Source organism: Mustela lutreola, chromosome 1 (genome assembly GCF_030435805.1).
Source record: "Mustela lutreola isolate mMusLut2 chromosome 1, mMusLut2.pri, whole genome shotgun sequence".
NCBI lineage: Eukaryota > Metazoa > Chordata > Mammalia > Carnivora > Mustelidae > Mustela > Mustela lutreola.
This window is the reverse complement of record NC_081290.1, coordinates 188,901,120-188,914,365: the sequence shown is the minus strand read 5'-3', so window position 1 is coordinate 188,914,365 and position 13,246 is coordinate 188,901,120. Positions and strand designations below refer to the sequence as shown.

At 52.2% G+C, this 13,246-nt stretch overlaps 1 protein-coding gene across 1 annotated transcript in view; it reads left to right on the top strand.

Moving 5' to 3' along the window:
- The window catches only part of DSCAML1 (DS cell adhesion molecule like 1), a 337,984-nt gene that overhangs the window by 301,811 nt on the left and 22,927 nt on the right, over positions 1 to 13,246 (top strand). The window contains exons 17-19 of the mRNA XM_059181885.1: positions 2,516 to 2,756; positions 6,277 to 6,423; positions 8,582 to 8,737. Coding sequence (XP_059037868.1) covers positions 2,516 to 2,756; positions 6,277 to 6,423; positions 8,582 to 8,737 — 544 coding nt within the window. The remainder of the gene's footprint in view (positions 1 to 2,515; positions 2,757 to 6,276; positions 6,424 to 8,581; positions 8,738 to 13,246) is intronic.

The window sequence follows — 13,246 nt, the reverse complement described above, 5'->3', positions numbered from 1 at the left end:
GAATGTGCATCACTGTGAAGACAGGGTATCACTCTTGAAGATATGTTTGTGTCTATAATAGATGTGTGTGTGTGTGTGTGTGTGTGTGTGTGTGTAGATATACACGGGCAGAGATGAGAATGCAGGAATTTTCTCACTTACAAACTAGCAAACAGGACTGCCCAAGTGCTGAAAAACATTAATTCAGGCATTAACAAAAAGTCAAGTCAATTAAATACACATACACACACACCTCTTTAGTGAGTTCAAAACCATTACGTTAAATTAAAAACTTCATTTCATTGAGTTAACAGTGAGCTTAAAAATGCAGTTCATTTAAAACATTCATTGAATTTAAAAAAAAATAGTGGGACTGTTTTACTAACTTAATTGTTTTTGATCTCACTATTTTTTAGTATAATAAAAGGTGGGCTTTTCAATTAACTTCATTGTCTTTAAAACCCTGATTTGAGTTGTTTTTCTGTGCACTGGGGTGGGTGCTCTCTCAATTTATAGATGGGCGAGTCTGTTTGTTCAAGAAGCTGGTTTCTATCTGTGAGTCTGGATCTTTCTGACTTTTGGTAGGTAGGTGGATTAGGACGTTTGCTTTGATGGGTCAGAATGTGAGATATATCAGGAGTGTGTGTGTGTGTGTGTGTGTGTGTGTGTGTGTGTGTGTGTCTCTCTCTCTCTCTCTCTCTCTCTCAAGGTGAAGCTTGGAGTAAGAGTAGGTTTTCTAGTCCGAGCTTCATGCCATTGGTGTTTACTCTGTCTTCCCAGCTGACTGGGACCAGTCCTTCATTACCACCAGCCCAGCCAGAGCTCCAAAATGCTCCCTTCTTACCACGTGTCTTATCCATCTCTGTCTGTCTGTCTAGGGGCTGGCTTCAGGCCTCCCCACCCCACAGACCCCAACCCCTAGCCGTGATGTCCGGGGAGACCTAGCCACGTGCTCCAAAGGACTGGCCATACACCAAGTCAAGGACTCTTTTTTTTTTCTTTTTGGAATTATGGTAAAATATATGGCCCATTTTTATCATTTTATCCATGCCTACGTGCACAGGTCATTGTCATGAAATATGTTCACTGTGTATGCAACCATCACTGCTATCTACCTCCAGAACTTTCTCACAATCCCAAACAGAAACTCTGCACCCGTTCACTGATAAGTACTCCTCTCCTCGCCCCAGCCCCTGGAAACTCCTAGTCTCTTTTCTGACTCTATGAATGTGGCTGTTCTGCGGACTGATCTAGGGACTCCATAGAAACTGGATCACACATCATTTGAACTTTTGTGTCTGGCTTATTTCACTGAGTGTGATGTTTTCAAAGTTCAGCCACATGGTAACCTGCGTCAGAATTCCATTCTGGCTGAACAATAGGCATATCCAGCTAAATAATATTCAATTGACTTCATAGACCACATTTTATTTATTCGTTCATTCATCAATGGACACTTGGGTTGTTTCTACCTTTTGACTATGATGAATAATAATGCTGCCATGAACTTGGGTGTGCAAGTCTGTGTCTGAGTCTCCACTTTCACTTCTTGGGGTACGTACCAAGGAGCGGAACTGCTGGATCCTATGGAAATTCCGTGTTTCACTCTGGGAGGCTGCTGACCACGGCTGCCGCACCGGTTTGCATCCCCACCAGCTGTGCAGGAGCCCAGTTGGCCCACGTCATCGCCCAGACGTGTTGTTTTCCATTTGGTGACAATGGCTGTCCTAGGGGGTGGGAGGGTGTGATGCGTCATCTTGGGATTCTCTTTTTACTCAAGCTAATTGCTCATCTTCCTGTCCATTTGGTTACTTTTTGTCTGCGGTTCCATTTCTCCCAGGCTCCCGAGTCCATGTCAGATAACAGCCGTATCAGCTCCTCTCTCCATTCGTTCAGTAACTGTGTATTGAAGGCTTGCTACGTATCAGCCATCATTCTAGACAGAGCACAGCAAAGAGCAAACGAAACAATGTTTTTCATCCTTATGGTGTTTATATGCTAATGCGAACACAGGGACGCATAAGTAAAATATATAGGATGTCCGGTGATGCTAAGTGCAATGGAGAAAAAGAGAGCCTGGGGAAGAAAAAGTGGGTCCAAGAAGTGATGGGGGCCAGGAAGAAACGTGAAAAATATGGTACAGAGGGGAGGGAGCGATCTCAGATAAAGAGCATGAGGAAAGCCTCATGAAGACAGGGCGTGGTCGCGAGGATACCACAGAAGTGAAGAGGGAAGCTGTGCAGCAGTGCAAGGAAAGAGAGTCTCCCTGGAGTGGAGGTGAGCCCCGTGTGAACCGCGAGAGGCCAATGTGCTGGAGCAGGGGCAGCCAGGGGAAGAGGAAATGGACCCAAGAGGTAACGGGGCAGGTCGTACAGGGTTCCGTCGCCCTTGTAAGAACTTTGCTTTTCACCCCAAATAAGATGGGAGCCTTTGAAGGGTTGGGAACTGAAGAGGGACAGGATCTTCCTTTGGCTTTCAGAGCATCGTCTCTGAGCCCCCTTGTGTCTTTGTCTCCCCTCCCCCACCCCGCTCACAGGCGCCCAAGAAGGAGCTGCAGAATGGCGTCATACGGGGCTACCAAATTGGCTACAGGGAGAACAGCCCTGGCAGCAGTGGGCAGTACAGCATCGTGGAGATGAAGGCCACTGGGGACAGCGAGGTCTACACCCTGGACAACCTCAAGAAGTTTGCCCAATATGGGGTGGTGGTCCAGGCCTTCAATCGGGCTGGCACGGGGCCCTCATCCAGCGAGATCAATGCCACCACGCTGGAGGACGGTGAGGACACGAGCACGCGGTGGTGGGCGGGAGAGCCAGGGCTGCCAGCGACAACTCGGGGCCCTCCCACTGCTCCGGGCCCCGTCACCACCCCATGAGGCACACAGGCACCCTGGATCCCTCCAGCTCCTCTGACCCATTAGCTCCTCAAGAGGTGCTGGGACCTTGAGCACCCCTAAGCTCTCAGTCCATTGGCCAGCGCTCTGTCCATTGCATGCTGATGCTCCGCCCATTGAGTCGTCCATTGCCTGCTGATGCTCCACCTATCTGAGCCCCTGCCTCTCATCCACCCGACTCTCCCTCATTCTGGTCCTCACTCCTGTCTCTCCCCAGGCCCTTTTCCTCTACACCCTGGTCCTGTTTCTTCTCCCTCAACAACCTGCAGGTTGGAAACAGGGCAGAAACCAAGTTACCTTTGCATTTCTGGGCTGGAACCCATCCACTGCCTATCTGAGAGGCCGAACAAGAGACAGGGCTTAAAATATGCCAAGATCCAAGCGGTGGGAGGTGTAGAGCCACTGCTTTAAATGTGATCCTTTGAGGACCAGAGAGGACTCCACACTCTGATGAGTAAATGACAGGGCCCAGCTTTCAGGGGGACAACGTTAGGAGGAAGCAGGAATGTGCCTGCACTCCAAGCACAGAGAAGGGCCAGCTAGTACCTGAGCCTGTGTGAGGTTGAAAGAGGAGACATGGCCCTTGATGCCTGTGGCCCCCCAAAGGGCAGAAGTTTCCCCTAAGCTTCTTTCCTGATGTCCTAACCCAATTCCAGAGTCTGAGATTAAAACCGCTGCTGCGTCCGACCTGCCCCTGCAGAGGGAGGGGACTCATGCATTCTACTATTAGAAAGCCATTCCTTAGAGGGCATGGCTGGCTCAGTAGGTTAAGTGTCCAACTTTTTTCTTTTCTTTTCCTTTCTTGTCTTTTGTTTTTTGGTTTTTTCTTTTTCTTTCTTTTTTTTTTTTTTTTTTTTTTTTTTAGATTTTACTTATTTAATTGTCAGGGAGAGAGAGAGAGAGCACAAGCAGGGGAAGGGGCAGGCAGAAGGAGAAGCAGGCTCCACCGGGGAGCCAGATGTGGGACTGCAAGGCTTGATCCCCCTGGGGCTCATAACCTGAGCACAAGGCAAACACTTCATTGACTGAGCCACCCAGGCATAAGCATCCAGCTCTTGATCTCAGCTCAGGTCTTGATCTCAGCGTCGTGAGTTAAAGTCCCATGTTTGGTGGGGGGTGCGGGGCAGTCACTCCTTAAGGTTAAGCAATGCCTTCTCCCTAGTTCATCTTCTCTAAAAGTGTAGACACCCCTGGGAGGAAGGATATATCAGGTCAGAAACCTGAAAGTAGATTAGCTCATGCTGGCAGTCCTTAACTTTGGCTACAAATTGGAATTATCTGGAAGCTTTAAAAAATATCGATGCCCCGGCTTCATCTCCCAAGATTCTCATTCAGTGGTTCTGCGGCCCAAGCTGGGCTTTGGGATGAAGCACTGAGCCCCTGGGGAACGGGAGAACTCAGAAAAAGGGAAAAACACGTAGCAAGCCGAGGGACACAGAGAACGCTAGTAGGGGACGTGGGAAGCCACAAGACAACCAGTGCCCCCTCGGCCTCCGCCATTCCACACCGACTCCGTCCCCAACCAGCACCTCCCTGGACCACAGGCCCGGCTGGGTGGAGGGGAGTCAACCTGTTACCTCTTCAAACCAACAGTACTTATCCCAAGGGTGCTCTGACCCAGTAGTTCTCAAACCTGAATGTGTATCAGAACCTTCTGGAAGGCCATAAACAGATTGCTAGGCTCTCCCCCCAACCCAGCTCCTGCTAGCAGGTTGAATAAATTTTGCATTTCAAAGAAATGCTGGCACAGGGGGGCACCTGCCTATGAGACGCAGCGCCAATAGCTAGGGCGCTCCCCATCAAAGGAGCCAGGTTTCAAGGAAGCTAAAAAGCCTGTCCGGAATCACCTATCACCTAAAGAACAGAGCCCGGGGTCAAAATCCAGGTCAGATCCTGAATCCTATACTCTCTCCTGTGCCCCATTGTCTCTCTCTCGCTTTGGAGCAAGGCTGGATATAGGACCAAAAGATGCGGACCCGGGATGCCCGGGGAAGGCGGGACAGCTGCCCCAGGCCCACACAGCCACAGCACGCACAGCCCTGACTGCTGTCTACCGGGGCCAGGAAACAGCCAGGCCAGGCCTCCAGCAGGGCAGTACCTCCCAGGCTCCCGCTTCTGGGTGGGGGACCTAGAATTTCCAACAGGGAGAGATCAGCATGGGCTGTAGAGTCATTTTCAAAACAAAAGAGGAGAGAGGGAAGAAGTTTCCAGCAGCATTTGCTCAGCAGTTTTTCATACTTAATTAAGGCCCTCGTTAGCCTGTCAGATCCTGATCGTTTCCTGGCAATATTAGCACTCCTCCTGGGGTAGTCAAGGGCCCTGCTTTAGCAATAGTGTCTTTTCCATAATTATATTACCTTCATTTTGTTCGAACGGGCGATCTGTATTAGTTTATTACACTGGGTCCCTAATTACATGGTGCTTATATTTTTACACCTAAGTAATATGAAACAATAATCATTCTCAAAGAGGATCGTTAGGATGATGTATTATCATTTAAATGCTCATAAAAATTAGAGTTGCCTCTTGTGGGGCAGTGGGATCTAATTACCTTCCATCCAGCCTGTGCCTCCTTTCTCCCTCTCTGAGCAAAGCAGACCTGGCCTTTCCCTTTGGCCCCAGCTCCTGGGAAGCCAGCAGGAAGTGCCACCAAAGTTCTTTCCAAACAAAGTGGCTCCCGGAATCTGGCGTCCCCACCGTCTGCCATCTCAGAAAGAGTGACCTGCACTAGGGCCAACTCTGGAGTGTAGAACTTAGGTTAGGCTCCAAGGTAGCGCTCCAGGGGAGAGGGTTAGAGGCAAAATGGGCCACCTAAGTTGCTATCATAAAATGTTTTCTCATCATCTGAGGCATTTTGATGTGCAGGGATAAGGGACAAATGTGTAATGGTACCAGAAAACTTAAAGGTGTCTATGGAACCTTCTCCCCTTCAACAAGATGAAGGGACTACCTTGTTTTCCTTCCCTTCAGCCTGGCATAAGGACTCACGGGGCCCAAGAGGCTGGGCTCAGACCACCTGGTCAGATGCCACATCGGGCCAGCAGCCATCAGATAAGACCCAGGGCTGGCCTGGCGATCTTCTAGGTTCTGCAACCTGATAAAGATGAACTTCCTGGGTTGTGGTGACCACTGGAGGATCCCCATGGGGTCATGCCTTGTGTTCATCACCTTGTGCCCTCAGCACATACCCAGAACCGGGAACGTGCCACCTGGAGAGCAAGGAACCGAAGCTATGAAGACCTCTTTTCATCCAAATCCAGGAGAGGAAATGCTTCACTTCCCAACCACGCAGCCCAGACTCTCCTCACTCTATCGGGAGCTCCTCCCATGTTCTCCTGGTTGGGACACAGATGTCAGGCTGTATGCCCTGACTGGACTCTACCCTTCTCCCCCGCCCCCTGCAGTGCCCAGCCAGCCCCCCGAGAACGTCCGGGCCCTGTCCATCACCTCCGATGTGGCCGTCATCTCCTGGTCGGAGCCCCCACGCAGCACTCTCAATGGCGTCCTCAAAGGCTACCGGGTCATCTTCTGGTCACTCTACGTGGATGGGGGTGAGTGTCCCGGGAGTAACAGCTGTGTCTCGGGGTGAGAGATGTAGGCTCCTTGGGGGTCTGTGTCCAGACCAGACACAGATGATCAGAGCTGAGCATCTTCCCAAAGGATATCAAGTGGAGGCCCAGCCCCTCTCTTCTGCATACACTGTCCCAGCCAGAGCCACGGCCAGGATGGGTGGTGGGATACATGGTCACCTCTGTGCTGGGGGGAGGGACATCAGCTGCTCCTGGACGGCCATGTGTTTGGGAATGACTGCAGGTGTGATGGGGTGTCTGTGATTTTCTGATGTAACATGTTGATCTTGAGCAGGGTCCCTGGCACTCAGACGGGGCGGTTAAAAAGTGTCAGGAAGGCACTGCTTTCAGAGGGGTGTGGAGCAAGGGGGGGCACCTGGGGCTCATCCTCACCACCGAGGCCAGAAGGTGAGGAAACGGGGTTACCAGAAGCTGGTGGGGGGACAGTGCAGCATCCCTTGGCCAGGCAGTGAGGTGGGCAGTCTGCCCAGGATCCGGAGAAGAGCAGGAAATGGAGCTGGAATGGCAGGTGCACAAAACCCAAGATCGTGGCCCAACGCTAGGGGTGCCTTCCTTGCCCTGGGATGCACTGGTCTAGGCAGTCTTCTGTAGTCCCACAAACATACCGAGCCCCTGCCCGCTGGGTACATGGGAGCCTTGCAGTGACCAGGAAAGCCTGCGCTTGTACAAGCCAGAGGCCCAGCATCCCAAACCATGAAGCTGCTCTACTGGGGGCCACGGCGAGCTTGGCTCCCCGGCTCCTGAGCCTTCTGCCCCCAGCTCCCTTGGCTCTCCCTTCTCCCCTGGAGGACTGGAAGCTCCAGCTTGTGGTCATTTCTGCAGGGCAGCTGCCTCCTCATCCCCTCACCCCTTCTCCGTATGTATGCCGAGATGCACTGCGGACAGCATGAGCCTTTCCCTGCCACCACCGCCACGGCCTCCTCCAAAAGCACAGTTGCCTGGAGCTCAGGGCTTGGGTCTTGGGAGGTGTCCCTAGTTCATGTGCTCTGACACAGCCCCCCCGTTTGTACTGTCCAGATAAGGGGTGGTCCTTCGGTTTCCAGAACTTGCTTCCTCTTTTCTAAACCCACAGTGTTCCTAGCTCAGCCCCTTAAGGTAAGGAAGTCATTGGCCTTTGTAATCTCCAAAGGCACCTGGCTCACTGGCCATACTGACCTCCTTTTGGGTCTTTTCTCTGGCTCCAGTCCTTGAGTACCCTGACTACCCTGGTTTCTAATTTCCTGAAGAAAAAAAAAAAAAAAAATTCCCATTGCTGGGGTTTCTGAGGCTTTCCTGCACTGACCTGGAGTTGCCCTGGCTGGGCATGGTGTTCTCATTCCTGGGCCCCGGCAGACTACTGTCCTCCCTGGGCCGGGCCCTCTGACCACAGCAGGTCCCCAGGGAGGCCCTGGACTGGGTCTACGGGCTTCTACAAAGCCTGTCCTCAGCCAGTGTCCGCGCCTGTCTTTCTGAAAGCCCAGGGGTCTCAGTGGACAGCTGTCAACTCAGCAGCCTGTCTTTTTTTCTCCTTCTAAGTTCATGGTCTTCCCAGGGGACCCCCTCCCCAAGCTTTCCTTCAGCCTACAGTAAGTCCCTTGACAGAGTCAGATGACGGGTCCTCACTGAGCCGGAGGAAGGCCCGACCCTTCTTGGCGGAGGCTGTCTCCTCTCATAGCCTGTCCCAGATTCTTTTTGTAGGTTCTTCCTGGGGAGGGTGTCCTCAGGGGTAGGGAGAAGGGAAGGGGACTTAGCTCTTATGCTACTGAGAGTACGGCACGCTTGGGATCCCTCGCAGGGAGAGGGGATTGGATGGAGGAGGGGGAGGGTGCTCGGAGAGATGGAAATATTCTCCAATACTCCAGGGAGAGTATTAGGTTGAATTTGGTGCAAGGTCACTGGGGCCAAAGCCAGGCATAGGCCGGCTCGCCCTGGTTGGACCCCCTTGGGGAGAGATGAGGCCTGGGATCGGTGCCCCAAATTTGCCCCCGTGTTCCTGGAGGCCAAGTCCCCCTAGCTGCCACTACCATGGAGGTGAAGTCTGAGCCCAGTGGAGCCCAGGCTGGCAGAGGGCCAGCGGCAGGGGGACCAGGCACGCCCCACACCACCCGGGCCGTACTCAGAGGCTGCTTGTCTCTGGCAGAGTGGGGCGAGATGCAGAACATCACCACCACGCGGGAGCGGGTAGAGCTGCGTGGTATGGAGAAGTTCACCAACTACAGCGTGCAGGTGCTGGCGTACACCCAGGCCGGGGACGGCGTGCGCAGCGGCGTGCTCTGCATCCAGACCAAGGAGGACGGTAAGTCCGCTCTGCCATGCCCAGCCCGGCCTCGGCACCCCCGCCACACTCCCCCAGGGCCTGCTGCCGAGCGCTGCCCAAGGAGAAAGGTGACGGCAGGGCACCATCCTGTCTCCTGTCCCTTTGAGTCATTGTAGGGTGGCTTTGGGCACTCTGGGACCCCACCTGGGGAGACCACAGACTGCCATTGGTGGTAGCAGATGCTCTGGGACTCCTGCATAAACATATAAGCGACGGGAACCTGCTCCCTTGGCTCCCCCTGCAGCACCAGGTCAGAGGCTGATAAAGTCTCTCTTCCCCCGTCCCCTTCAAGAGCATCCTTTTTGTGGCATCTGCTCTGATGCAAGTTTCTGCCTGGTTTCCTCTGGATACAGATGGTTGGATTGGCGGGGAGGGGGAGAGGGCCATCTCGCCTCACATCTTGGCTTAGGGACTTGGCAGCCATCCTGCAGAAGCCCCAGAATGGGCCAGGCCCTGGACTCTGGTGCTCTGGGGAGGCTCTCAGGGACAGAATGGGCTGTGCCTCCATTCGGAGCTCTGATCTCAAAGCCCTTCCTCATGGAACGGAACTGGAGGAAAAGCAGAGATCACAAGCCAACCCTCCAGGCTGGGGTGACAAAGGAAGATGGTGGGGGAGGTGGAGAGCTGAACCAACCCAGCAGAGAAGAGGTTGGGAAAAGGGCCAGACTCCCAGCTGGGGCCCAGAAATGCACACCACCAGGGGGCCTCATTCGTCTGGAGCGCCTCCCCTCCCCCCACCTCTCACCCCGCATCCAGAAGCTGGGGCTCCTGCTTCCATCCTCCACTTTCTTCCTCACCCATCCCAACACCATCCCTTCCTTAGCTGACGCTTCAACCTTCGGAGGCAGGTGCTCTATTTTTAAGTTGGTTCCTGTGAAGAGTGGCTGGCAGCTTGGGGACTAAAGCAACAGCCACTGCTAACATCCTGGCTTCCTCCCCTCACTGCCTCAGTTTTCTCAAAGTTCCTATGGCCTGGGTCCCCTCCTGTGTGTTTCCGAAGAAGGTGTTGGAGGATTAGAGTTGCTGAGGCAGGGGTCCCAAGGTGGAAGGGATGCTCCAGAGTTTCCCAGAGCAGCCGGTGCCCAGGGAACAGACCGGTTTAATCCAGCTCCCCACTCTCCCTAAGCCCTGGTCCTCCACCAGATCGGGCCCCCTCCCTGCCTTAAGCTCTGAGCAATTAAATATTTACCAACCTGCCTGCCCTACTTTTCCTGCCATTAATCCCCCCATCAAGGTTTCCTGGGACAGCTCCGGGCAGAGCCACCTGCTCATGTGTGTGCAGGCCAAGCGGGGACCATGCTCGGAGCCTGGCCCCTTCCAGACCTTCTGAACAATACACCTATCCAGCCCCTAGATGGGAACCACTGCTCCCCGCCCCCCGTCCCTGCCCTTTTGCATCCTGTGCTGATGCAAGGTCTGAGCTATAAGCTCTTCTGCATGTTTGACAAAGGTCGCCCCCCCCCACCCGAGGGAATCTGAAGGTCCGATAGCATCATCCCTCCCTGCAAGGAGCTTCCCACTTTTCGCTTCAGAGCTGCCTCCAGAGCCACGGCCAGGGACACGCGCAGGGGACCATGCAGTCAGGAAATGGGTCCTGTGGGCAGGTCCGCAGAGTAAAGGGGTGCTGGCAGGCACAACAGAAGAGCATGGCCCAGCCCTGTCCGTTACTGGCCAGTCACTTAGCCTTCCTGAACCTGTTTCTTCGTGATAAAATGGGGACACTGATCACATCAAGTTGTTGTAAGAAGCAAGTTAACTGTAAAACGCTTCCTAAAATGTGCAGCACTAGGAAATGGCAGGGGCCTGCTAGTTACCAAGGTGCTGGCCGCTTCAGGTGGACCCAGGCATCCCTGAGGGACTCGGTGCCCCCCAAAAGGGAGGCCTGAGCCAGAAGGAAGCCACTGTGAGGTGAGAACTGCTGTCACACCCAGAACCGCAGCCACAGTTGACATGGGTAGCATGTGTAGTCGTAAGTGTGACCGAGCCTTCCCGGCAGCCCAATGAGGTAACTATCATGTCCATTTTCAAGGTGAGGAAAGTGAGGTCTGGCGAGCTAAAGCAACCTGCTGGAGGTCATGCATCTTGTAGGAAGCGAACCAAGGCCTTCTTGCCTCCATATCTTCTATACTTTCCATCACATGCCTGTGGCAGACAGGTAGCTTTGGGCTGTGAATAGTACAACTAAAGAAAGATTTAACTACTAAGTGTATTATTATCACACATAACAATAAGTCTTGAGGAGCATAGCTCCAAGGTTGCTTAACTCATTGGGCCCCATCCTTCTGCTCTGCCATCCTCCGCCTGTCAGCTGTGCCTCCCATGATCTCCAAATGACTGCAGCTTTAGGCATCCCACCAGACAGGACAGAGTTCCCAGTGAGAGAGGGGGTCTCTTCCTGTGGGCATCTCTCGAGAGTGAAAAACACCTTCCCCAGAAACCCTTCAACTGATTCATCCTCATTTCCTGTTGACAACACTGGGGCAACATGTCTCTTGCTAAGCCAGTCACTGAAAGGGGAGTGGGATGATCACAGCTAACTTCCCTGGAGGGTAATAAATCCGCTAGTGTCAGTGATGGGGACAGCTCTCTCTGAGGAATGGAGGGGCATGGGGACCCGAGCAAGAGGGAGGCTCGGTTTGCAAGGAATAGGAAAGAACAGGGGCAGATGGGCACACAGACCAGCAGGCGCAGCACCAGTCCTGGTCCTGCCTCCTCCAGGTTATCCCATTCCAGTTCTTTCTCAGCTCCCTCGGGAAGCAGACGGGTCCACACTGCAATATGAGCTCTGCTGTGGGAGCTTGGAATGAAGAGCTGAAGACATGGTGACTCCCTGCCCCCACGCTCAACCCCCTGCCCCGGCTCAGGATTGTGCCTTCTTCCAAAGGAAAAAAAAACGATTGGGAAATTTAGAGAAAACCAAAATACATTAAAAGATAAAATGAAAACAAACTCGAATAAATTCAAGCTCATTTCTGAAGTCCAAATCCCCCAGTCTTAACTTGTTCTCAGGCTGGCTTGGCTGGACTTGGTTCCTGAGCAACAAAGCCTTTGCTGACGTCTCCCCTCCCCTGGGAATGCTGAATCAGAGTGAAAATTGAGTTGGATTTTAAACCATCTTAAAGATATTTAGCTGAGGACGAGGCTTGACTGGACTTGTGTTTTAGGAAGGTAACTCCTGAAGTAGGAGGACAGATGGCAGGAAGGGGCTCTAGGGGTTAAGGACCAGTGTCAGAGAGGCCCGTTAGAACCTGTGGGTATCTAGGCAGAGAAGCGGAAGGTGTGTGCTAGGGTGGCCTTTTTAACAATGAAGGCAGGCATGAGCACAAGCTTAGAGAAACATATCAGAGGATCTGCACTTCCAGTAATGGTGGACTATCTATGTAATTCAAACCCACTGTCCTTCTTGCTGAGGACACTAGGAAATCTGGATAAAACATTTTTAAAACACCTGCTTGAAGGCATCCCTGAGCTCGCAGGAGAGTGCAGAATTATTGGGCCAGGATCCCAGGGAGAGTGGAGGCCCAGGAGGTGAGGCCGGCCTTTGGAACAGCTCTCCCATGAGGGGACACTTGCCAAATCTGGAGGCAGGGGCTGATAATCTGAGCAGCAGTGGAAAGGAAATTGGGAGTTCAGGGCCTGCTGGGGTGGACAGGTCTATCTGGTGAATCCCCCTTACCTGGAGTTGAGACCATGGGCACAGCACGTTGGATTAAAAGTGCACCCAAAGTAGACCAGCTAAGCTTCAAATCATCTCAGTCCTGGAAATTAGATTGAGGTAGGCCCAGGTTGCTAGTCCCCAGATTGCAGATACTTGCCAGAAGCAAATGTAAATTCTCCCTTTAGAAAGATTACATCATCTGAGACCTCAAACTACTTCTACAAACAAGTTTGCAAATGATGTGTCTGGCATGCAATAAAAATAATGAGGAACAACGTGAACAAAAGCCAGCAGGAAAAAAAAAAAGAAAGAAAGAAATAGACCCACAAGAATTCCAAACACAAGTTTTATCACATGAGCTTTCAAATAGTTACTCTGAATGAAATTGAAATTTTAAGAGAATTGGAGACTATCAAATAGAAAATCTAGAAACAAGAACTATTAATACATGAAATTAAGAACTCAGTGGATAGATTTAATAACCAATCAGAGGCAGCTGAAGAGAGAATTAGTGAACTGGAAGTTAGATGAGAAGACTCAAAAGAAGCTCAGAAAGAAAAATGAATGGAAAATAAAAGAGCAAGTAGCAGACATAGAACAGCGACTTTCAAACTTGACTGTGCATACAAGTCACTTGGGGGTCGTGTTAAAATTCAGATTCTGATTTGGTAGGTCTAGGGTGGAACCTGAGATTTTGCATTTCTAACATGCTCCCAGGTGACGCTGCTGCTGACCAACGGACCACATTCTGAATATCAAGGACATAGAGGATGTGAGAGGAAGTCTCAAAGAAGAGGAGGAAGAGAATGGCGCAGAAGATAACATGCCTG